General features: G+C 42.5%; 1 protein-coding gene across 6 annotated transcripts in view; it reads right to left on the reverse strand.

Moving 5' to 3' along the window:
• Positions 1-24,621, reverse strand: part of MAP3K9 (mitogen-activated protein kinase kinase kinase 9) — a 91,884-nt gene extending 67,263 nt beyond the window's left edge. For 5 of the 6 annotated variants that reach the window (XM_083606346.1, XM_083606344.1, XM_083606343.1 and 2 more), the window contains exons 1-6: positions 23,563-24,621; positions 18,906-19,319; positions 8,877-9,057; positions 6,968-7,116; positions 2,591-2,766; positions 207-447 (exon numbers count right to left, since the gene is read on the reverse strand). In XM_083606346.1, coding sequence (XP_083462472.1) covers positions 207-447; positions 2,591-2,766; positions 6,968-7,116; positions 8,877-9,057; positions 18,906-19,319; positions 23,563-23,986 — 1,585 coding nt within the window. In that variant the 5' untranslated portion in view covers positions 23,987-24,621. The remainder of the gene's footprint in view (positions 1-206; positions 448-2,590; positions 2,767-6,967; positions 7,117-8,876; positions 9,058-18,905; positions 19,320-23,562) is intronic. The other variant, XM_083606341.1, reaches the window with a different exon arrangement.
• Positions 24,622-25,045: the final 424 nt, after the last annotated feature.

The following is a 25,045-nucleotide window of genomic DNA, read 5'->3' on the forward strand; positions in this document are numbered from 1 at the left end:
AACGATTACCGTACTTTTCCATGTATAAGACTATGCTTTTTTACTCTAAAATAGTGTTCAAAATCTGGGCTCATCTTATACATGGATAATATCTCCTATTTCCCAAAAATAGGGGGTGTTTTACATCTAGGTGTCTTATAGACGGAAAAATACGGTATATGAGTGCAAGACAGAACTTTGTTTAGCCCTGTTATACTGGGACATACCAGAAGGGAGACTGATGCGATTGCCATCTTTCAACTTGAGCCGGTTTTTCCTGAACTTGCCCATACGTTTTTTCACACGCGGCTTCTCCTGACACAGTTGGTGGATAATTATGTTGAGTTCCCTTTCCAATATGTCAATCTCCCGCTCTGCCAGCTCCTGCTCCCGTTGCCGCAGAAACTCCTCATGGTTCTTTTGTTCAACAGCGGCTCTGGTTAATTCTTCTTCCCATGTCCGCAGTTCCTGCAAGGAAACAAGGCAATATTCCAGATTAGAAGTATCATATATTATCTCAGTCGCCCACTGAAAAATGGCAGCAATTATGATTGGTAATCTTTAGTTCTAAGGCCTATGAATGAAAACACTGGAAAAGGTTTACACCAGAGGTGAGGAAATGCATCTGGCTGGATCCTTAACTCTCCCACCTCGTGGGCCAAATTTATCAACCACCTGGTGTCACCATGACATGACGTGACCTGTTTTCCTCTTGTGTGGTGCACAGCACTTTGAAGCCCTGATAATCAGCTGTGTGGTGCACAGCTCTCTGCAGGAACCACCATCAGCTCTATCTGCTGGTGGATGGCCACACCGACTCGGCCCTGGACACACTGACCAGATGCTTGGAAGCTGTGGCTGGATGGTTTCGTGGGAGCCAACTGAAACTAAATCCTTCGAAGACAGAGGTCCTATGGCTGGGTCGGGATGGCATGGGGATGAGGGACCAAATCCCTTCTCTTACGGGGGCCCAATTAGTGCCATTGCCTTCCGTTAAGAGTTTGGGTGTAATCCTTGATGCCTCCCTTTCCATGGAGGTGCAGGTTACAGCAACAGCCAAGGCGACATTTTTCCACCTTCGCCGCATCTAGCAGTTGGTCCCTTAACTTTCCCACCCTGACCTGGCCACAGTGATCCATACGACGGTCACCTCCAGGCTTGACTACTGTAATTTGCTCTACGCGGGGCTGCCCTTGAAGCTGTCCCAGAACTCCAGCGGGTGCAGAATGCTGCAGCGAGGCTCTTCACGGGGTCTCTGCCATGGGAGCATATTCACCCAGTGCTTTTCCAGCTGCACTGGCTCCCAGTGGAGTACAGGGTCAGATTTAAGGTGCTGGTTTTGACCTTTAAAGCCCTTCATGGCCTAGGACCCTCATACCTACGGGACCGCCTCTCCTGGTATGCCCCACGGAGGACCTTAAGGTCCATAAATAGCAACACCCTAGTTGTCCCAGGCCCTAAGGAAGTTATATTAGCTTCAACCAGAGCCAGGGCCTTTTCAACACTGGCTCCGGCCTGGTGGAACGCTCTGTCTCATGAGACCAGGGCCCTGCAGGATCTGATTTCTTTTCTCAGGGCCTGTAAGACAGAGTTCTTCCGCCTGGCCTTTGGCTTGGAGCCAATTTGATTCCCTCCCCCTCTTTCTTTTTCCTTTCTCCTTCTGTGATGAGGCTGCATTTTAATGTTTCAGTATTTTAATGTTGTATTTTAATCTTGTTTTTAAGTTGTATTCATTCAACTTGTTTTTGTTATTGCTTGTTAGCCGCCCTGAGCCTGGCCTTGGCTAGGGAGGGCAGGGTATAAATAAAAATTATTATTATTATTATTATTAACAGTCAAATGCTGCAACTTGCAAAGTCACACGTAGCACACAATACACAACGCTTTGCAGGTGCCACTGATCAGCTGATTGGTGGTGTCTGCAAACTCCTTCTTGGTCCACCCACATCTTTAACTTCTCCATGTTTAACTTCCCAGGGATAAATGGGGAGGCCTGGTGAGCCTAACTGGACTCACAGGTCCTCATCACTGTGCTGTCAAGCACTGCAGAGAAATGGTAATCAATGTGCTGTAGCTTCTGACAGTGGTTTAGTTGCGTATACGTATCATCTGAATAATAAGTCTAATTTATTTTTTAAAATAAAAGTCATTATATTGATCAGACTTTAAATATAGTACTACTGGATTATGCATGTCTACTTCAGTATTCCACTTCTACCAGCAGACTGAGGAAGAAATCTGGAGGAATCACCTTTTTTACAACCTTCCTATGTTCTTTTGACAAGTGCTCAGTCTTCAGGTAGAATTAGATCTTTCATGTAGCCAAACAGAACATAGTGTTACACAATATCTCATATTTGATAATATCCTTAATTTTAACAAGAATTTGCTTTCAAAATTGAATATTCACTGGACATTTCCAAAAGATGTGAATATTGGCAGTTTCTGCTTGACAAATTTAGACTGTGAGTATACATTCACGCAAACAACTGACCCAAGATGCATTATTTCTACCAGCATTGCAAGATCAGCTCTGATTAAATAAAATCACTTAATTAATATAAAATACAATAACAACATTAGTATAAAATCAATATCCAGCACTATTTACCTTTTCTTTGGCCCTGAGTTGGTCAAACATCTCCTGGATCTCAATTTTCCAATCTTCTTGCAAGGAATGGAATGAGTCCTTTGGCATTTCAAAGAAACCAGACTCCTCTATGTTGGTTAGATGGTTTAAAATATTGGCAAAGGAGGGCCTTGAATGAGGGTCAGCATTCCAACAATCTAAACAGATAAAGACAAGACAGAACAACAATCTACTTCAAAAGTTGCCAGGTTGTTGGGCCATGCCAACAACCTGTACTCTCTCAGTTGTTGATATATTTAACCCTCTGGTCTACCACTCTTGAATTCATATGATTATACCCCATTTGCCAACTTTTTTCTACACAACAGAATCCCAAATAATTTAAATTCTACACTAGAAACTAGCACGTTAGCATTATTACAACCATCTCTAAACAAAACTTCTTGCCATAGATCTCTCACATCACACCTACTTTGCCTCCATATTACAAAGCTTTCCAGAAACAATGCTAATTAATGCACACCATTCTACATCAATTACTCACAGGTTCTCAATGCCTAATTCAGAAAAGTAAATAATATACTCGCCATAGTTTGCCCCATCATTCCTAACAGTAAAAAGTTTCACAAAAGTACTTTGAATTTAATAAGGATCTATCTTGATGCCTTTTCATTCAAATATGTCACTACTGGCCTTTCCCACACCTCTGACTTTATACATTTCCTTACACAAATTTGAAATTACCTAAACCAGGGTGGTCCAATGCATGGCCCGAGGCCTTTTTTTGGTTGCCCTCAGCAAGATTTGCCCATGAGTGTAGTCATGATTTTGGTTAGGGGGAAGGCTTTTGGGGGGCAGAACCTCAGATTTTATTGATTTGTATTGATTTAGGGGGGGCAGCTGCCCCCTACCCTCCCACCCTTAGCTACGCCCATGCATTTGACTCCTGCAGACCTTGCGCTTCCTTCCCAAAGCCAGGTAAGCGAGGCATTGGGCTCTCGGAAGGACATGTGTGGGCTCTGACAGGGCCATAGAGTTCTCCCGCCTCCTTCCCAAAGTCTAGTTAGTACTTTCCCAGCTTGTCTCGTGCCTTGCTTAGCTAGCTTTAGGAAAGCAGTACAAGGGATGTGCAGGGTCAAATTTTGGCCTTGGTCCCCCATCGCCTGTGCAACAAGGCAGTATGAGGTCCACAGGTTCTATGTCAAAGTACTCATGCAGCCAACTTGGTATGAAAAGTTGGGCCGCCCTGATTTAAATACAGCTGATTTCTTACTTAATATCTTACTTGATTTCTAGTAAACATCCATGTTATTAAACCCACTGATTTCCATAGGGTTGTGCTTATAAAACTTCTGAAAGCATACTTGTTAAAGCAGAATCCCAGTAGTTATGTGAGTTTGTTACCTATCCTACAGAATATGCAAAAACTATGAAAATGAATGCTTTCTGGAGTCTTAGTTACAGAGTTGTCATCAGACAGTAACAATTTAGCTTGTTTTTATTTCTACTTCAGTTGTTAACTAGTCCCTGAACAGTGCAGTGAAACAAGATGAGAGAAAGGAAACAAGGCCCTGCATTATTACTGTTAGGATATTTCCGTTCCACCTTAAAAGGGGACAGGCTGTTGTGAGTCACAGCCTACGTATTTCCTGCTCACAGGAAGTTTCTGTTTTTGTATATAGCTGTTTTCTCTCTGTGTGTCTCGACACGCAGGCAGGCAGTCATGTTTTTCTTTGTTCTGACCAACGCTGAATAAAGTTGTAAATAATGCTCTCCTGAGTGCATCTTTCGTTGTGCGAACTCTGCAAAGGGCGTGCACCAGTCCTTGGAATGTGGACAGATGTTTCTGAGGCTTGTGTTGCTAATTGACTGATACTGCGTTTCTACGGGAGGTTGATGGATCGTCCGGAGACGACGTGGGGGCATGATGGCCTTTGTCTCCCTGGCAGTATCCCAACAACAGGGTTCTTTTGGCTCACTTCACTTTTATTTCAAGATATTCAATAGTGTAACAAAGCATCATGGATGTTGTTATTTGAGAGTCATGCAATGCGGAACAGAGAACTACTAATGATCCACACAAACATACCTACATTTAAAAGCCATTTAAATTGGATAGTCCCATGGACCCCCCCATTTCTCTTTGGTTTTTCTTCACTGGGTTTTGTTTTCCACTATTGTGTCATAATTTAAAAAGCATCAGGAACTTCAAGGGCCTCATTTTGGATGTTCAGATATAAATATTTATACAAACCTTTAATTAAGAAAAATAATGGTTAAAGAGGGACGCGGGTGGCGCTGTGGGTAAAACCTCAGCGCCTAGGGCTTGCCGATCGCATGGTCGGCGGTTCGAATCCCCGCGGCGGGGTGAGCTCCCGTCTTTCGGTCCCAGCTCCTGCCCACCTAGCAGTTCGAAAGCACCCTTAAGTGCAAGTAGATAAATAGGTACCGCTTTATAGCGGGAAAGTAAACGGTGTTCCGTGTGCTGCGCTGGTGCTGGCTCGCCAGAGCAGCTTCATCACACTGGCCACGTGACCCAGAAGTGTCTCCGGACAGCGCTGGCCCCCGGCCTCTTAAGTGAGATGGGCGCACAACCCTAGAGTCGGACACGACTGGCCCGTATGGGCAGGGGTACCTTTACCTTTACCTAATGGTTAAAGATGCAATCATAACCCTACTTATCTAGGAATAAGCCACATTGAATTCAATAGGACTTATTAACAGAAGTAGACATAGTTAGGATTACACTATTAATTGTATCAAAAGTGCCACAGAAAAGGGGGGGGTGCTACTTTTTTGCAAATTTTCCCTATTCTTTTCTCCCGTTATTAACCAGTTACTGGCAATCAGCAAAATAGACGTATCCTGAAGCAGCATTGTGCCTGCCTCTTTGCATCAGGATTATGACAAGAAAGGAAACATGGCATACTGTAAAACGAAGTGCTGCTGCCAACAAAATGCATGAGTGAGTAAGCAGGATAACTACAATGCAGGTGGCCTGTGCATTTTCAGTTCCCCAGGCTTGAAACTGTCACAGTATTTGCACTAATGAGGACTGCAGTGATATCCAAAAACCCTCTTTAGAGACAAGAAGGCAAGTTTGGTATTGTTAGCTTAGTGAAGCCCACCAGCGTAGTTAATGGAAGAACAAAATAAAAACTGAAGTTACACAGTGAGAGAATTAATGGGTTTGAGCAGCACTTTATAAAAGGACTGAAGTTATAAACAAGATCTTCATCTAGGTTTATTATTTAAAAATCTTGAAATAACTGCAATGCATTCCTCAGTTCTAGTAGAAACCACAAGAAGCTCTTTTGTTTTTAAAGAAATAATGTCATCTCTATTCTCAACTTATTTTGGTTTTAAAATTAAGACTATTGGCCTATTGCTATAAACTTAAAATGTTCAGTATTTTCTTAGGTTCTCAAAAGTGAACACAATGCATTATATAAACTGTATAATAAAACAAACAAGTGGGACCTGCAACAAAACATTACAGTGTGGAGTGCTTCCGTTCAGGGCTCCAGTCAGCCACTAACAACTTCTTAAAGCACACTCCATACCACCTCCAATTTTCTATCTCTTGCTCTCATCAAATCAATGTTCTGTGCCCACTGAGTATGCTCAGCCTTTATTGAATGGTTTGGGGTGTTTCCCCCACACCTTCATTTTTTTCTCCCCCCCCCCCCGAACTTCTGGAAACCTTGGGTTCCTCAAGCCAGTTGACAAAAGTCTTACAGTGCAATGCTGTTTATGTTTAGTCAGAAGTAAGTTAAACTGTTCAGTGAGATTTACACCAAGATTAAGTATACCGAAATATTTTTCTGGACACTGTTGGGGGAGAAATGTACTCATGTCAAAATTCAGAACAAAGATAGTAATTCAAAAGCTGTATAAATGTAATTGCTTTCATGACAGTATAACTTGCCAATTGAGAATTGTAGATTTATATATGCAGCCTTTAGGAGTCAATAATGGATTACATCAAGTGCAACTCAAATCCTGGCACAATCTTTACTAGGTGCTACCCTCTCACGTGCAAAAGCTTCATCCATATAGCAATCTGCTATTGCAGCAGAATACATACAGTAGAAGAACAGCTTTCTTAAGAACATAACAGACTCCTGGATCAGGCCAATGGTCTATCTTTTCCAGCATCCTATTCTCACAGTGGCCAACCAAAGGCCTGTGGGAAGCCTGCAGACAACAGCACAACAGCATTCTGCCCACCTGTCATTTCTGGAAACCGGTATTTTAGTAGACAAAAGAAACAACATACTACCTACTTTGTTGAAAAACTACAGAAGCCAAATTGTTTTGCATCTTCATAAAATCAGTACTGAACTGTGTCCCAATAGTAGCATGTATCTTGTCAGGTCCAATGCAGTCAACGCTTACCTTCCATCAGTCTGGCAAAAGGTTCCGGGCAGGTTGAAGGGATAGGAAGGGCAAGTTTATTCATGGCAACACCATATGCTACTGCTAGGCCATCAATTCCTCGAAATGGTACTTCCCCAGTTAGTAGTTCCCAAAGCAACACACCATAGCTATGAAAAGAAAAGTTTAATAATGTAATTCTCTCTTAAAACCAACCAATTCTCCTAGAAGTGACAGCAGCGATTAAGTACACATGGATGTAATGAATGAGTTCTGTGGAGATGTCAGAGGGGATGGTCAGATCCTGAGGGGCTTGGGGAGATGGATGAACTGGTAAGGGTCCTAGGGGAATGGGGGAGGAGAAACCGGGACTCCAGGAAGTGTCTGAACCTAGGTAAAGGTAAAGGGACCTGTGACCGACTCTGGGGTTGCGGTGCTCATCTCGCTTTATTGGCCGAGAGAGCCGGCGTACAGCTTCCAGGTCATGTGGCCAGCATGACTAAGCCGCTTCTGGTGAACCAGAGCAGCGCACAGAAATGCCGTTTACCTTCCCGCCGGAGCGGTACCTATTTATCTACTTGCACTCTGATGTGCTTTTGAACTGCTAGGTGAGCAGGAGCAGGGACCAAGCAACGGGAGCTCACCCCATCGCGGGGATTCGAACCGCCGACCTTCAGATCGGCAAGTCCTAGGCTCTGTGGTTTAACCCACAGTGCCACCTGTGTCCCATCTGAACCTAGGTAGAGGGCCTGTATTCTGGAAGATAGACGGGTACATCGAAGCAAGTTGGTGAAGGAATGTTCCACCCCTGTGACATCAAACATCCCTGCCCAGATGCCTCTGCCTCTTTCTGTCTAGGGAGGGAGGAGCCTCCCCTCCCTCTAGGGAAGCAACTGAGAGTAAATCAGATGCTGAGCTGGCACCAACACCATCTTCCTTGACAAAGACACCTCAGAGACCAAATCTGTTTACTTGCCCAGTGTCCAGAGTATGGCTACTGTGCCTGCCACGATATTCAAAAGGAAGATGCTAGGGGCATGCCACTGCTGGATCAACATCCTTCTGTCTACACCTTATATGTATCTGCTTCACCTTATAACCTGTGCCATGACCATGTACCAATCCTATTTATGCACTGAAGTCTTTGGCAGAAACAGAACTGGGATTTTTAGTTCTTTGCCCAGCAATGAGGGCCAAGATAACGGACAAAAGGTTAAGACTATAAATATAATACCTACACTATAAATATAAACACAATACTTGGAACAAAACTGGAACATTGGGTTTTTTAAAAAGCGCATTTTGGCATTTTACCGATTTGGTGATTCCAAGTTTTATCATCTTTGACAGAAAATTTATGAGTCACGAAGTTTCATGCTGGAAAGAAGGGCATCTAGGTTAAGTAACTGACTTGAACCTGTACCTTGTTAAGTTGTGGACACAGCGATTCTTCCAAAGCAGCTCTTTATTTGTTAGCTGGAATAGAACTAAGCTGAGGAGCTCAGTCAGCCTGCTTATATAGAGCTCCAGAACAATGCAACTGTTGCCATTTTCTAAAACTATCCAATCACTGAATGTCACTTTTTGATCCTTCATTTGCATAACTATCTACAGTATCCCCCTGCTGGCCCAGGGTGAGAACTTCACTACATAACATACCTGTTGGTAGTTTGTCTATTCTCAATACAGAAAACTAATGTATAAGCCAATGTACATCTAAATAAAAGTGTAAGAATTTAGAACAAAGCAATCAGAAGCACAGAAACAAAAACAGTATCAAAACAAGATGTGGGGGGAGCGATGCTTTGGTAAATCAAGTGTTTAGGAATTCTGTTCAACAAGTAAACATAATTTCAAGCACAGAAAGTTAAAATAGGTTTCCAGGAGCTGCAAGTTAACATTCCAATGTGTTTAGTGCCAATATACTTACCTCCACACATCACTGCCTTTAGAAAACATGGAGGAACGGATGACCTCAGGAGCCATCCAAGCATACGTCCCAGCAGCACTCATTTTGGTCGTCCTATGCCATTCTCTGGCTAAGCCAAAATCTGTGATCTTCAAGTTCTTGTTGTTTAGGTCTCCATTTTCCACTTTCTCAAGTATCAATACTGGCACACAGGGACGAAAAAGGTTAATGTTTAGTGAACATACAATTTATACTTAATGCTTCCTCAAAAAAAAAAGTCATTTTTTAGATCTTGTCCGTAGGTGCAGGGTTGGGTGGGGTGAAGAAGTGACAGAAGCTCAGCTACTGCACATGTCACACTGAATGTGTCAAAAGTGTAAGGGTAGAGGAGAATTTCATTTGCTCAGCATTTTTATTTAAGGTTATTTTTTAATTGCTTGAAATATAAAATCTCTAAGTAGTGTACATCAAATTATGAACACAAATATTACAAAAATATACCATAAAACAATAAATACAAGCTACTGATAAATATGCTATTATCTGTACCATTATTAAATCGTAATCAATACCATTCTTAAGCAAATCAACCTAATTCACATCTCCCCTAATGGGAATGTAATAGACAAGAAATGTACTGGTATTACAACTCTATGATTCTATGAGATTGCTATGAGAAATATATTTGGCCTCTCTACTAAAGAGGCTCTCTGGAACACAGACAAAGTGGGTAGAAAGTGTTATTCCTGGCAAGTAAAAAGCCAGGCTGAGAACTAAGACACCAGCAAAGCAGCAGGCTGTATTCCTATGAACTTCCCACTATACTACAAGAACAAATACCCAACATCAAGGCACTGTATGGTAAAACATTTGAATACTGCAAACTTACTGGGAATTTTTAATAACTTTGAAGATTAAGAAGATGATGATGATGATGATGATTATTATTATTATTATTATTATTATTATTATTATTATTATTATTAAATCACCCTTTATCAAAAGATCACAGGGTGGTTCACAACATATACAAAATAAGAATACAAAATACACAATAAAACTAAAACAGCCCCAAACACATTTAAAATGCCAAAGACTTTTAATCAGTCAAATGTCTGGTTGAAGAGAGACATTTTTATGGTAGCTCCTGCAAATCGTTGGATATCTTATTTATAAAGTCTGAAAAATTTCATACATGTTTTTAATTAGATTTGTCAAACAGTCATCTATTAAGTACACTTTTTAAATACTTTTCTGTCAGGGAACTGCCATCAGTGCCGGAGGGAGAGAGCAAGCTCCAGAGGGATTCCAGAGAGCGTCCCGGGATGGGGAGAGGTAGCCCATCTTCTGGGGAAGAGAATCAGCGTAGCACCAGTGGAGAAGGGGAGCAGATGGGGGAATCGGCAAGGCGGTCCCATGACTCCCTGCCGGGGACCAGCGGGGAGAGTAAGGGTCCTCCGCTGCCTACGCCCTCCTTGCGCAGAAGGCTTCCGCGCAGGGAGAGTAGGAGGAGACTAGGCGTCAAAGAGCTTCTTTGCTGGAAGAAGTTTAAGAAACGCCCACTGACGGATTCTGCCAGCGATTGAGACAGCCACGGGTGAGTGGCTGTCCGGAGAGAAAAAGTTCACTCAGGCAACCCAGCCAGGTGTTGGCACCGGCTTACGCCCGAGCAACCCCTAGAACCATTACACTTTCTACAGAGGTAAGATGGAGGGGATAGAAACAAAGTTTTCACTTTAAAATAGTTAATTTTAAAAATAAAATAAAAACTGATTTAAATTGGGGGGTGGGATTGAAAACATTATGCTTTGCTTTTAAGATACATACCCTGAGATTGAGAGAGCCCTAAATCTATTTTCCTACAAATCTCATCCACCAACTCAAGGAGACATTCTCAGGCTGTCAGTCTTAGTAACAGCAACAGAACTTGAGGGAAAAGAAGCTCTTTGGGTATACAAGGCCCAAGTCATTTAGAGCTGCATAGATTTGAAGAGTGTGTCTTGAGTTGTACCCAGGAAATCTACAGGAATTTGAAGCAGACACTGCAGCACTGATGTAATCTGCTCCTGACAAACCACTCTCTGGCAGGATGCCAAGCTATGTATACCTCGGCCCAGTGTACCTGAAGGAGTGTCTCCACCCCCATTGTTCAGCCCCACTGAGATCCAGTTCCGAGGGCCTTCTGGCAGTTCCCTCACTGCAAGAAGTGAATGAATGAATGAATGAATCTTTATTTGCGTCAGCCATCGGCCACAGCAGTAAAACAACAATACAATATACAAAGAATAGAAATAAAAAGTCAGTTATATAAAATACATTTCAGGGTTTTGAAACTGCGAGAAGTGAGGTTCCAGGGAACCAGGCCTTCTCGGCATTGGCACCCACCTTGTGGAATGCCCTCCCATCAGATGTCAAGGAAATAAACAACTATCTGACTTTTAGAAGGCATCTGAAGGCAGCCCTGTTTATGGAAGTTTTTAACATTTGATGTTTTATCGTGTTTTTATTATTCTGTTGGGAGACACCCAGAGTGGCTGGGGAAACCCAGACAGATGGGCAGAGTTTATTTATTTATTTATTCAATGTACCAGTTGAAGCCAGTAAATGGCGCCTTGGGGACAACACTCTACAGCAGCCAAGCTAGAATTTTCCAAAGGCTCCAACTCCCATCAACCTGAGTGCCAGCATAGCCAGTGGTAAGGAATGATTGGAGGTGCAATCCAAAGCACCTGGAAGATGCTAGGTTGGGAAACGTTATGCTACAGTAGTCCAAGAGGACTTCAAGGTTACGAAAGAAACAAATGAAATCCCTACTAAATATTTCCCTGTGGTGCAGTTCTGTTGTCCCCAACCCATGCTTTTAAGATTGCTCAGTCTCCAGAGTCCAATTATGGCCACTTTGGGTGCTTTCAGTTTCTGGCCCCTGGGCATTATTTTGGTTAAAGTACTGCACTTGAATTAGAGAATGCTGGGGATGCCATGCACAAAATGGCTCCCATGGAAGCATGGCATAAGATGAATTTGAGAGGCAACAACCCCAATAGCTGACTTCCCATGGAAAGCATAAGCTTACGCGCTCTCTCACTTTCATATGCAAACATACGCAAACATACACAAACACAAACAAACACACGCCACACAAAAAGAAAAGCTGAGAGACTGGAACACCTGCCCAGAGTGCCAACAGAAGCCTTCATGGGCACCATGGTGACCACAGGCACTGGATTGGTGACCCTTGGTTTAGAAGCTAAAATGGTTGAAGACAACTGATCTAGGCCACTAGGACCACACTTAGAATTGTAGAGTTGGAAGGGACGCCGAGAGTTATCTAGTCTAACCCCCTGCAATTCAGGAATCTCAACTAGATCATACATGGAAGATGGCTATTATATCTCCTCTCAATCTCCTCTTTATCAGGCTAAACATACTCAATTCCCTCAACAGTTCCTCATAAGCCTTGGTTTCCACACCCTTATCATCTTGGTTACCTTCTGCACACATTCCAGCTTGTCATATTCTTCTTAAATTGAGGAATGAGGACATGATGGGACCTTATGGAATAATGAATACCCATTAATGAAAGTCCTTTCCATAAGATCCTGTTCAAAATTAACTTTAGTGAAAAGCTGAGATAAAGCGATATTCTGTTCTCTTTAACCTGAAATGCTTCCATTTACACCAACAAAATGCCAGTGTAACTGCACGCTGAGACAGATATGTGACTGCAGATATTTTGGATAGATGCAGCTAAACAAAAGCAGATTCAAAGCCAAAGCTCCATCTACAAACTTCCCATCTAAAAGGCATCTTACCCAAGAGGGATCACAGTGATCCTGCAAAAGAACGCCTTTGGCAACTTGCATTTCACTGCACTTTAGCTGCCTGTGCTGCTTGATAGTTATCCATTTTTCATCTGCCTCTCCTATAGCTGAAACACAACACCAAAATGAATTGTGATAGATAGTAAATTGCATGCAGTGATGTCAGCAGAATGCATGCAGTAAGACAGACAGAGGATACTGAGTAGCAGCAAGTTCAATGCAGTTTCAATGAAGCATATTTACTCCTGTAAAAATGGTATGAAGCTATCAGAAAAACTAGCAGAGCCAGTTAGAAAATATCATCATAGGAGGACCAACTAAAATATTATGGAGTAGAAAGCCACCTCTGTCTCAGTTTTGATGGCTGAGGCACTTGGAGAAGAATGCCAGATTATTATTTCAGCAGAATGGCAATATATGGAAAGCAAGCATTTCTTTAGGTATGTTGGTAACCATGTAGGGCTTCAAGATAAGCATCAGGACTCTGGATAGCCTAATCCTTCCTCCTGGGTGGAACCAATAAAAATCACTTTCTTTAAATAGAAAAATATATATATTTTCAAAATGGCGAAATCACTACTGGTAGAAACAATGCTGGGACTAGGACAGGTAGGGGAAAGGATTCATTTCATTGTTTTATATCCCACCTTTCCTTCAAAGAGCTCAAGAAAGCATACATCCAACCTCACCCAAATTTCATCCTAAAATCCCGTGAAATTAGTCCATATCTCTCAGCCTAATTTACCATTCAGTAATCTCCATGACTGAGTAGAAAACTGAATCAGGGTCTCCTTAGTCTACTATGACATTCTAATCACTACATCAAGCTGCCTCTACAATGATTAAGCTCTTACTCCCCACTTCCTGATGCTGCTTATGCCACCCACAAAGTAGCATAAGTATTTACATTTTTTATGCTGCATATGTTTAATGAATTCACACAATTAGCATCATATTAACTTGGGTAATTAGGCTCCAAATTCATTCAATATAATACAAGGTAGGGCTCCAGACACCTTCCTAAACTTTGCTACAGAACTATCTGTCACCAAGTAGAAATGGATATGAGTAATTTTATCCTCAAAATCTTTAGCAAACATGTCACAGCATACCTCTGAGGGTTCTTTCACCTTGACAATCCATCTGTGAGACTGTTAAACCACAGAGAAAAGTTCCAATGGATAATGCTCTGAGAATACGCACGTAGTGGAGAAAAACTGTTTTTCAACTCTATCGTTGCCACAAAGTAGGTTAAAAATGAAAACTCTGTTTGGTTGCATCCTCACTGAGTTTTGGGCTGGTTCATAGCCCCCAGTTCACTGGTAAAGCAGGGTGCCAAACAGACTTTGTACATGTCTGCATTATAAGCTGTGTTTTAAGCTGTATTTTAAGCAGTATTTTAATTAACTGTTTGTTTGTTTGTTTGTTGTTTTCTATTACGTTTTATTGTAATTCATATTTGGTGTTAGCAGCTCTGAGCCGAGCCCTGGCCGGGGAGGGCGGGGTATAAATATATTATTATTATTATTATTATTATTATTATTATTATTATTTCTTGAATAATATGAGGAACTAAAACAATAACAGGAACTGAGCACTGTTATACTTAAGCTGTTTTAGGGCATGTGCTACCAATTTGTCAAATTCTACCTGTGCTTATCAGGTATGCATTTCATTTTACAACTAAGGAAGTTCACAATTGTTCTATTGCAATACTTAAGTCTGTAGCCCTAAAAATTTTATATCAGCATTCTTACTCTACCAGCCTGCCAATATGCTACCATGAACACACAAAGTTGTCAACATATTAAAAGACATGCACTCTAATTATCATGTATAGAAGGTCCTCAACTATCCTATTTCAGAAATGGCAATTCAAACATTAAGATTTTGTGCAACAATATGAAAGCATTAGAGGTTGCGGAGTCTTCCCAAAGCAGTATGCAAAGAAATTAGAGCTCCTATTCACCTGTTCTTAAACAGATGGAATTACTTTGGTAGAACAATTTCTGATTACTCCTATGGAGATTAATCAGACACTTCAAAGAGGAAAATAATGCTTAATATATAGGTTAAATTCCAGTTTGGCAGCCACTTTACACAGTAGACCTACAACTTACACTCTTTTAACCTGTGTGCATTCAGCTTTACATGCCTAGCAAAAAATAATATATTTTTTTAAGGGATGGATGTCCAGGAAAAAAAGACTTTGGCAATCCCACCCACCACTGCACCCAATGTGTTTGACTATATGCAATTATAACTTTATGTGCTAGCCCCAGAACGTAACCCCTGCATAAGTTGTGGGTCTACTGTACAGTACTGGAGACATACTTGTTCTAAATTAGTAAAGCCCACATTTAACCAATTATGAACTAAGAACAGGAATATGCCAGTTTTGCAAGTGAGTTCACAGAAGTAACTCTTGCTCACTTACCTACCTAGTGTAACCCCATTGTAACTTAATGACAATCCTTACCTACTGCAGGTGACCACACAAATGGCTGTTTAAGAGCCTGAACCCCATCTTCAGAAACAAATTTGGGGTGAAAATCCCAGCAGCTAATTTGTTATTGCAAAGCAAAACAGAGTTATTTGCAGGTGAAAAGTAGCAAACAAGTACCTAAACTTTTTCCTGTACACTTCTTCCCAACCAGACTACCTGGTACTCCAAGATTCACATTAGTTGCCAGAAAAAGCTAATGATATTATTTTTCCTAAAGTGTTGCCCTTAAGATACTTTTACTCCTATATCCAGATTCATGTACTGTGGAAAAATAAAACAAAGACAGAGAACTTTGAAAAAATGTATGATGTCTGCTTTGCAACTATGAGGGACAGAAACTGGATTTAAACAAAAAATTGTGGCCACTTTGTTACACACTATGGATAAGGACATGTCACAGCTTCTTGCTTGTAGTGGAATTTGTCACATTCACTTCATGTAACATGGCAAAAATAATGCTACTGAGCACAACTGTTGTAGCCCTACTATACTTTGCTAGAAAACCTATCTGGTCATGTTTTGTAGTTTGATATTGAATTTCACAGATATTTAACTAACTAGTTTTACAAAAAAAAAAAAAAAGGTTACTTAGTCACATCTCTTATCCAAAGTTGTGAAAATGTGAACACATCTTATAAAGCACTTATCTGAGCACTGAACTAACTAGTTCATGTAGATATCTCCTTAATACAAGGAACAACAAATACCTAAATGGTTCTAAGACAAAATTATTTCCAAGGTCAAAGAGATTTAACACACATTGACAGCTAGCATCCTGCTAATTGTATTGGAAACTGACAGAGAGGAGCTTTGCTAAGAGGTTTATTTTTAATTAGTTACACATCGGCTGCCAACAGTGTCTATTTTCTCCACAGTTAACAAACTTCACTTCTAACCAGTTTAATAGAACTCCTCACAAATTTAAGTGAGAAGCTGGTGTTGCACACACAAATGACAGGAGGGTTCTAACAAAATCAATTTTATCATCCTAGATATACTATACCAAAGAGGAGGAAAAAAGGAATCAAAATTAAGTTTGTTTGCTTTCTCCTCCACATCTAGAATACCTGCTCACCAAGAGTCTCACAAGGCTATCCCAATTTGTGTCATACTCTCAATGTTACACATTCCCTCTCATCCACATGCTTGATTCCATCTTTCTAATGTGGAAGGAACAGTTACTTATTAATGCTGCTATACTGACCCATATTGAAAATTATCCAGATAGAGTATGCATGAAGTTCTAAGATAGAGAATTTAATCAGAGTAACTCTCCTGTGAAACCGTTACTTAACAAAACATGTGGAACTGCTTCAAATGTTATACTTTTAGTCTATACATAATTCAGGTCCATAATATAGATAACATTAATCTCCTTTCTACATCATTTATTTTAAGAGTAATTTGCTAAGATGCTTTTTACAAATCAGATTTATTCAGATATGAGAGAAAAGGCTTAAGTAACTACCCAGAGTTGCTGCCCAACCATTCTACTGTTGCCAGTCTCACTCCACCTTCTGGAAATATCCTATGGGCTAGACTGGCAGCAGGAGTAGACCAGTATAGTGGTACCTCTGGTTAAGAACTTAATTTGTTCCGGAGGTCCATTCTTAACCTGAAACTGTTCTTAACATGAGATACCACTTTAGCTAATGGGGCCTCCCGCTGCTGCCACCGCACGATTTCTGTTTGTCATCCTGAAGCAAAGTTCTTAACCCGAGGTACTATTTCTGGGTTAGCGGAGTCTGTAACCTGAAGCATCTGTAACCCGAGGTACCACTGTACTTGCAGCTTTCATACGGCAGCCCAGTTTTATAGAAAACTGCATATATGACTGTGTTGTCAAAGTAAGGGAAGTCATTCTTTCTTGATCCAAGTGACGAGAAAAGTGGTAAATTACAGAACTGTCTTCAAGGTTCAAAGACTTCATGGGTAATAGAAGTCTTGAAGTCTGGACTCCCAGACTGCTGATATGCTTTATGCTCATAGAAACAGGGCAGAAGGAGAAAAGACAGAAGAGGGGGAAATCAATCTACATCACAATGTTCTTGCCACTACCATTTTTGACATCCAAACAAGCAAGGACAATTAACCTTCCATCACCTTCACAACTCTGTTCTAAGTGTCACAAGTTTTTCTTAACATACCAGAGATGACAACTGGCAACAGTGCCTTAAAAGAAAGAGCGAGAAAGGAATTCACAATTGTGTTGGTAAAATCTTCAATACAAAAAATAAACTTCTAGGAGAAGGCTGTTCTCTAAACCAGGGGAAAGGAACCATTAGGCCAGAAGCGTCATAGAATCATAGAACTGTAGAGTTGGACGGGACCCTGCAGAACATCTAGACCGACCCTCTGCAATGTAGAAATATGCAGGTGTCCCATATGGGAATCGTACCCGCAACCTTGGTGTTACCAGAAGAAGAAGAAGAAGAAGAAGAAGAAGAGGAGGAGGAGGAGGAGGAGTTTGGATTTGATATCCCGCTTTATCACTACCCAAAGGAGTCTCAAAGCGGCTAACATTCTCCTTTCCCTTCCTCCCCCACAACAAACACTCTGTTGAGGTGAGTGGGGCTGGGAGACTTCAGGGAAGTGTGACTGACCCAAGGTCACCCAGCAGCTGCATGTGGAGGAGCGGAGACGTGAACCCCGTTCCCCAGATTATGAGACTACCGCTCATAACCACTATACCACACTGGCATGCACTGTGTCATGAAATACCTTAGGAATTATCCTATAGCCTCCCCATCTCAGCTCCCTTCCCTAGCCCCAATCAGCAGTTGGGCTTAAGTTAACCTTCACATGAGTGACGAAGTATTTTATCTAAGCCTAATTACAGTGAATGAGGATTTTCAGCTGCTAGGTAAGAGGAGAAAGGGAAGAAGAGAAAGACAAAAAATACATGGCTCATCACCAGTTCTGGCCAAACCCACTTTACCTATGACCTCGCCAATTGCTGGCTCTAACCCCATCCATTATAACTCCCAAGAGTTCTCCTCTGGGGAGACAACCCTCATAATCAGAAAGGTTCCCCATCCTTCCTCTAAAGAAGAAGAGGAGGAGGAGGAGCTTGGATTTGATATCCGGCTTTATCTCTACCCAAAGGAGTCTCAAAGCGGCTAACATTCTCCTTTCCCTTCCTCCCCCACAACAAACACTCTGTGAGGTGAGTGGGGCTGAGAGACTTCAGAGAAGTGTGACTAGCCCAGGGTCACCCAGCAGCTGCATGTGGAGGACCGGAGACGCGAACCCGGTTCCCCAGATTAAGAATCTACCGCTCCTAACCACTACACCACACTGTTTTCTTGCCATTCTCTTTTTGTTCATTAGCAGTTCCTTATTTGTTTATTATATCCCACCATTGCTCCAATTAGCTTGCATAGTCTGGCATACATAGTTCTCTGTGCTTTAATTTAACTCCTCTGTGAGGCAGTTCAGGCCACGACACAATGACTGGTCCAATACCATACAGTAGGATTAAGGGCTGAATGGGGATTTGAATCTGGGCCTCCCCAATCCATCTGTCTAGCCACTACACCACTGGCTCTCTTAAGAGTAAGTCTCATGGGAAACTTTCATGCCCTTGACTTTCATTCTAGCCTACTCATCAATTTTGTCCTCAAGCTTATGTGGCTGGAATATATTTCAAGTTGCTAACATTTTATCTACGCTGTCCACTTCTCTGTAAGTCCCAACATCACACCCGCTATACTCCCCACTTACTGTTGCTGGACTTCAGATCCCGGTGTATAATAGGAACAATTGCTTCATCATGCAGATAGTTCATTCCTCCAGCAATCTGGACAGCCCAATTCACTAGTATGTCTGGTGGGATTCTTTTACCAGACAGCACCCTATTCAGTGACCCTCCACGGGCAAACTCCATGATTAAGCAAAGGTTAGGTTCCTTTAGACATACGCCTTTAAGTGCAATTATGTTGGGGTGTTTTAGCATGGCAAAGAGCTTGGCTTCTTGATGCACATTCTCAATAGCCTCACTGATGTCTTCATCTGGATCATACCGAGCTGCCTTGACGGCAACTTCTTCTCCAAGCCAAATTGCACGATAGACCTTCCCAAAGCCTCCAATTCCAATTATTTCCTCCAGAACCAGCTCAGAGAAGTCAATCTCCCGTACTATAAATGGAGAAACAAAGAAATATAAGTTATTTTACAAGATTAAATATTGTCAGTAGATAGCTTCAGCATTATTCCTTGCCTTAAATAATATTATTCTGCCATTTAAATGTAACAGTTTAGGCATGTGTCAACAAATTCTTAAGCTCTTATGGCTATCAGAACTTGTCTGGAAAAATTGTACCAAGGTAGTATCATTAAAATGCCCTACGCAATTTTGTTGTAAGCAACAATTCTATATACCTATTTTAGGTCATTTTATAATAAAGTTTTATTGGTGGCTTGAATTATAAAGTTGGATATATTCAGCAAAAATACAATGTTTCATTGCTAAAAAGATACACACGTTTCACAGGTAGCTACAAATATATAAAAGAAAACAAAATGTATTTCAACTTTTCTTTGCTTGTGCTTAACATGTAGTTATTTCCATCAATATAAACAACTGTTATAGCAATGAAGTTTTTTGTAAAGGCAGACATCTCCCTTTACTATTCTTTACTACTTTAGTTTACCTTGTACTACTCTTTTCATATGAGAAGCATCGGCTATAAAAATGTATAGCTGCCAGCAGCCTAATTCAAGTGTGCCAAATAAACAGAACATTTTACATTTTCGTTAACTGGGCAAGTGCCACACATAACCTATTGGAATCAGTACTCATATTTAATGGCACTTTAAGGTTGCAACATGACATAGTACATATACTGCAATAAAACTATGACCAGTATGGTAAGACCTCCCCAGAAAAGGCAGCAGGGACATGACGTTGGATCAATTTGAACAATTTGTTTATATTTTAAGTCGCCTCCCACCTGAGTTTCAAGGCTGGTTATTTTCAGGTTAGACTACTGCAATGAATTTTATGAAGTGCTGCCCTTGGAGCCTGGTACTATTACACCAGTGTTGTATCAACTGCATTAATTCCCAATTTGTTTCTGGCCACAATTCAGACTACCTCTAATGTTTTAATAGTTTGGGGCCTTTATGCTTGAAGGATCAACTCCCCTTGCATGAACCTATCCACATGCTGAAGTCTACATCTACCTCCACCCTGTAAGATGTGGAGGACAGAACACAGGCCTTAAGGCTATAGCACTCAGACTACACAGGACTAGTACGCATCTCTTTTGATGGTTGGTCAATTACATGAAACCTATTGTAGCCCATCTGACTAGGAGTCATCACTACTGAAGACTCACTAAAAGAGTTCTGAAACTTAAAATACAAAGCCACTCAGGAAATTTATGTTGAGAGAAAAACAGGAAATCTGCATGCCAGTACCAGGAAACATTATTGCCAACTCGCATACTTTCTTCACTTAGGGAAAAGGAAGTCGAAGTGTGTCATAATGCCTGACAGACAGCAGGAAATACAGTTCTGAATTCTCTACTTAAAAGTGCTTGAAATTACATTAAGTCCTTTGGTGAGCTATTTCAGTAGTAGTGAGAAGCTCTATTACATTGAGTAATACTTTGATGTGGCATACCATGGGAGAATTTATCAAACTGTAGGCCAAGGACCACTATTGGCCCTCAGCAGTACGACCTACCCCCATCATGCAGTAGTCTTTTCTACTGTATTGGGAGTTTGAGCCATTTGGCTGTGCAGATGCTAGCAGCATCAGCTATAAAAGTAGTAGTGTAGTAATCTGGGAAATAGAGAGGAAGGGAATGAGAGGAAATATGTCATAGGAGAAAGTATTGAAAAGAGGAGGAAGGATGAAAGAAATTGGCAATTTGGAAGTGGGTACAGGATACAAGTTTGAAAGGAAAATATGGAAGAAATAAAATGTTTTTAGAGATATACAGAGGGTGGGGGGGATAGATGAATTATTCACTACTTGAAACTTCTGGATCAGCAACTTTTGGCTAAAAGGGGAAGAGTGAGTCATGATACCTCCAGAGCCAAAGCCTGTGCTTAGCTTGAGGAAAGCTGAACTATGGAACTCCCTATAGCAAGGAAACTGCTGTAGTAAAGAATTTAGCAATTTCCAAAGAGAAATGAGGCATTAATAGAAAATGGTATCAGTGATTGACATGATTGGCTGACAATCTCCACCTCCACTTTCTTATTGGCTCCGCCCCTGTACCCCTATTTTGGGACTGGTGGGCCTCCATAATTTGGGCCCTGGGAGTGGAATGTTTGCTGTAAGATGCACACTAAACATCTCTTGAGCATTCTTAGAGGGAAACTGAGGATCTAAACCAAACAGTGCTGAAGGGACAGCTCCTTTAATGATACAAATGGTTGTTAACACGGCAGCCGGTATTCTTAACATTCTAATGTAACCTTGCTGTTTTTGTGTTCTGAAGTGCTCTCTAATCACTAATGCATGATTTACCCTGCCTCAAATGCAAATAGAGTCTGAAAATAAAACATGCTGCTTTTTTGCAGGGGGGGGGGAGATGTAGGTGCAAAAAGCCTAGCACACACCATCTCAGTTACTTTGCAAAATAGTATGTATAAAAAGATATAGTTTAAATACATATTAAGTCAGTAAGAAATGTAATGTTTAAGAGACACTATGCCCTTATAACTTGCCTTTCACCAGTGGCAAGAAGCAGTTACTTGCAAACAAGTACTCAAATGACAAACCAATTCAAGCCCTTGTCTCTAAAGTAAAGACCAAGGTATATGACCAGGTCAACTTTTAACAGGTGAGCACTGAGCAGATTGCATGAACAAGTCAAGAGAGATGGGCCTCTGAACCACTAGGTAAGGCTGTGTTGTATGTTTTCCCTCTCTAACATCTTCTAAGACAGAAAAAGTCTCATATGCAGTTTGTCATAGCAGTAACAGGAACTATGCTGCTGCTAATTGCCTGGTTTCCTGATCCTAATACATCAGTGATAATTTGTCCTATTCCTTTCCTACCTCCTAGAAAGAAACACCAATCCCTGGCCATGAATAATTTATAGATTAAACCCCAAAAGGAAGATACAAAGTTTTACAATCCCTTGCTCACAATATATTTATAATGAAATACTAATATTTCAAATATAATTTCATACAATAGAATAAAAGTCACAATCCTGCATAAGTTTGTGCTTCAGTTCCTTTGCATCTGCTTGCATTCAAGGAGAGCAGTGCAACATCAACATTGACAGAAGGAAGACATCCTCAAAACAAGCCCACTCGAAGGCAGCTGATGCAGAAGAACTGTGAGCAATGGGTTAGATTTAGAAGTATATCCATGTGTAGGGGTGAGAAAAAAGGAAGGCCTACAAGACAGGACATACCCAAAGATACAGGAAGTTGCAGTCTCTTTGCAGCTTTATTGTAAGAAGTAATGTATCTTCCTCATAAACTCTCAAAATGTGTTTTCTCTGCCTTCACCTAGCACTGAACTTTAGGCTATGCATTTCTTAACTCCTTCAGAACAAGTTACTTTAAAAATATGTAGTTAGCAAAAGTAAGAGTAGAATGTGGAGAATGAATCACAATGTGATGGATTTGAAAATGGAGAAACACACCCTGGACATAACAAGATGTCTGACAATGAAGAAGAATAGTCAGCTGGACAGATGGAAAATGCAGCTATATTCTATAGTTTTCATCTCTACTGAGAGGAAGGACAACTTTTGTTTTCATGAACTATAAGGTAAGCACACATATACACTCATTCAGTAACAGATGACAGTACTGAAAGCTGTCCTGGGTCTATCACCAGGTAGTTACAGTGAAAATACCATCAGACTGAATAACATTCATCTGACCTGAAGCAGCCTGGCATTTAATTAGCTTATTAAGAAACCCAGATGAGAAGGGGCGGAACAGAAGAGCTCTTCACTGGTGTTAAGAGCAAAGCTGAGACAGAAAAAGCAGTGGCAGGATAAATATAACCCAGCGCCCAGTGCCACGCCCCTTCCTTCCCTACCCCTCGAAGCAGCAAGGTATATGGGCAAGTTCGCATCCTTGCAGTTTCGTTAAACAGGGAGAGGTAAAAAAGTAGGTACAGGGAAAACTGCCACCTCTAGGTAAAGATCCCACAATCGATCAAAATGAGCTAAAAATCACATTTGATTAACCCACATGCAGCTTATACAGATGGCACAGGTCGAAAACTCAAGCCACCTCGTCCTCTAACGCTGAAGGGTCGTCTGCAGCAGGGAGCCCCTGGAGCTGGGAGTCCAGCCTCTCCCAGGAAACAGGGGCCTAAAGGAATTAAGGGATAAGCACTGTTGGCTTCTCCCCACCCCCGCCATGCCCTCCTCTTCTCCTCCCGCCTTCCCTCTCCTACACTGTATGGCGGGCGTCTGCGAGTAGCGGGACTGGAGCTCGGCGGCGCCCCCCTGGCGGAGGCAGAGGCGGCTGCTGCTGCTGCAGCTGCTGGTCACGTAGTTGCTGGGGAAGATGCCGACGCGCTGGTCGAGCTGGCCGGTCCACCAGCCTTCGTCTCCGGACACCTGCGAGTCCTGCGAGAGCACCTGCACCACGTCGCCCGGGCGGAGGCTCAGCTCGTCCTCGCCGCACGCCTCGTACTCGAACACGGCCGTCCACAGCAGGCCGCCGCCGCCGCCATCGCACGAGGCCGCTCCCGACGCCGCCGTCCTCCAGCTGGCCGTGGCCGCCGCCGCGCCCTCATCCTCTTCGCCGTCCGCGCCGTCCGCCGGCAGCGGCGGGTGAGCGGGGCGGCGCGGGCTGCGGGCTGCGAAAGGCTCCATGCGGGGAGAGGAGGAGGAGGGCGACGAGGGAGCGGCTCCTCCATAAGGGGGGAGGCGCTGCCCGCGGGAGGAGCCGCCGAGAGCTCATGCGGCTGCCGGCGGCAGGTACGACCCTGAGGGGGCGCCTGGGCCCGGAGCGGAGAAGAAGCGCCTCTTCAGCCCGCGGTGACGAGGCGGCGGCGGCGGCGACACCCGGCCTCCCCGCCAGAGCCGCGTCTCTCTCAGCCGTCGTCGGCTCCACCACAGGCTGAAGCACCAACCGCGCATCCTGAGGCACCTGACTGACCGGCAAGCCGGAGGAGGAGGGGGAGGGGCGGCCTCTAAGGCCCGCCTACTCGTTCAGATCTCCATCCCCGTTCGCGGTTGCAGCAGTCCTTCAAGCTCCTCCCTTTACCTGATTGAAGACCGGCTGCCCAGCCCCCGCCCCCTGCTTAGCCGCAGCCCACTCAGCCGCGTATAATCCCCGCCCCATAGACTCTTACTCGCACTCCCCCCCCCACCCGCACGCGCTCCAAAGTTGCCCTTCTCATTGGTCCGTTCCGCGCCGACGGTGGCTTCCCCTATTGGCTGGAATTTCGCCTTCTCCGCGCAAGGAACTAAGATTGCATCTTGGCTAAATTATCCTTTCCTTCAGCACTTCTCAGATAGGGTATGTACTGGAGCTTTCATTGGGCTGCGAATAAAAGCGCGTGGCTCAGAAAATGAAATACCTGTAGAGGGAAGGAGACGGGGCGGGGAGGGGAGGGGAGACGCGTTCTATTTGGACGGCTCACAGGAACAACGCTTCTTTGTTTGCCATTGGCTCATTACGGGAAAGTATGTCCAATGGTTGGTCTATAATTCTATATTTCATTCGGCAAGGCCGTGTGGCACCTGCTAGGAAAGCTCAAAGGACTGCAGCTCTCTTACCTCTACTGCCATGAGAATAATTGTGATAATGATTTTTATTAGTTTTCAATTACAATAATCCAATAATAGCCTCATTATATCAATGCCAAAGGACAATACAATTCCCAATGTCAATCATTCAAATACCAAATTACATAATTTAGGTGGCAC

Source organism: Podarcis filfolensis (genome assembly GCF_964270895.1).
Source record: "Podarcis filfolensis genome assembly, chromosome: 1".
NCBI classification, from domain to species: Eukaryota; Metazoa; Chordata; class Lepidosauria; order Squamata; family Lacertidae; genus Podarcis; species Podarcis filfolensis.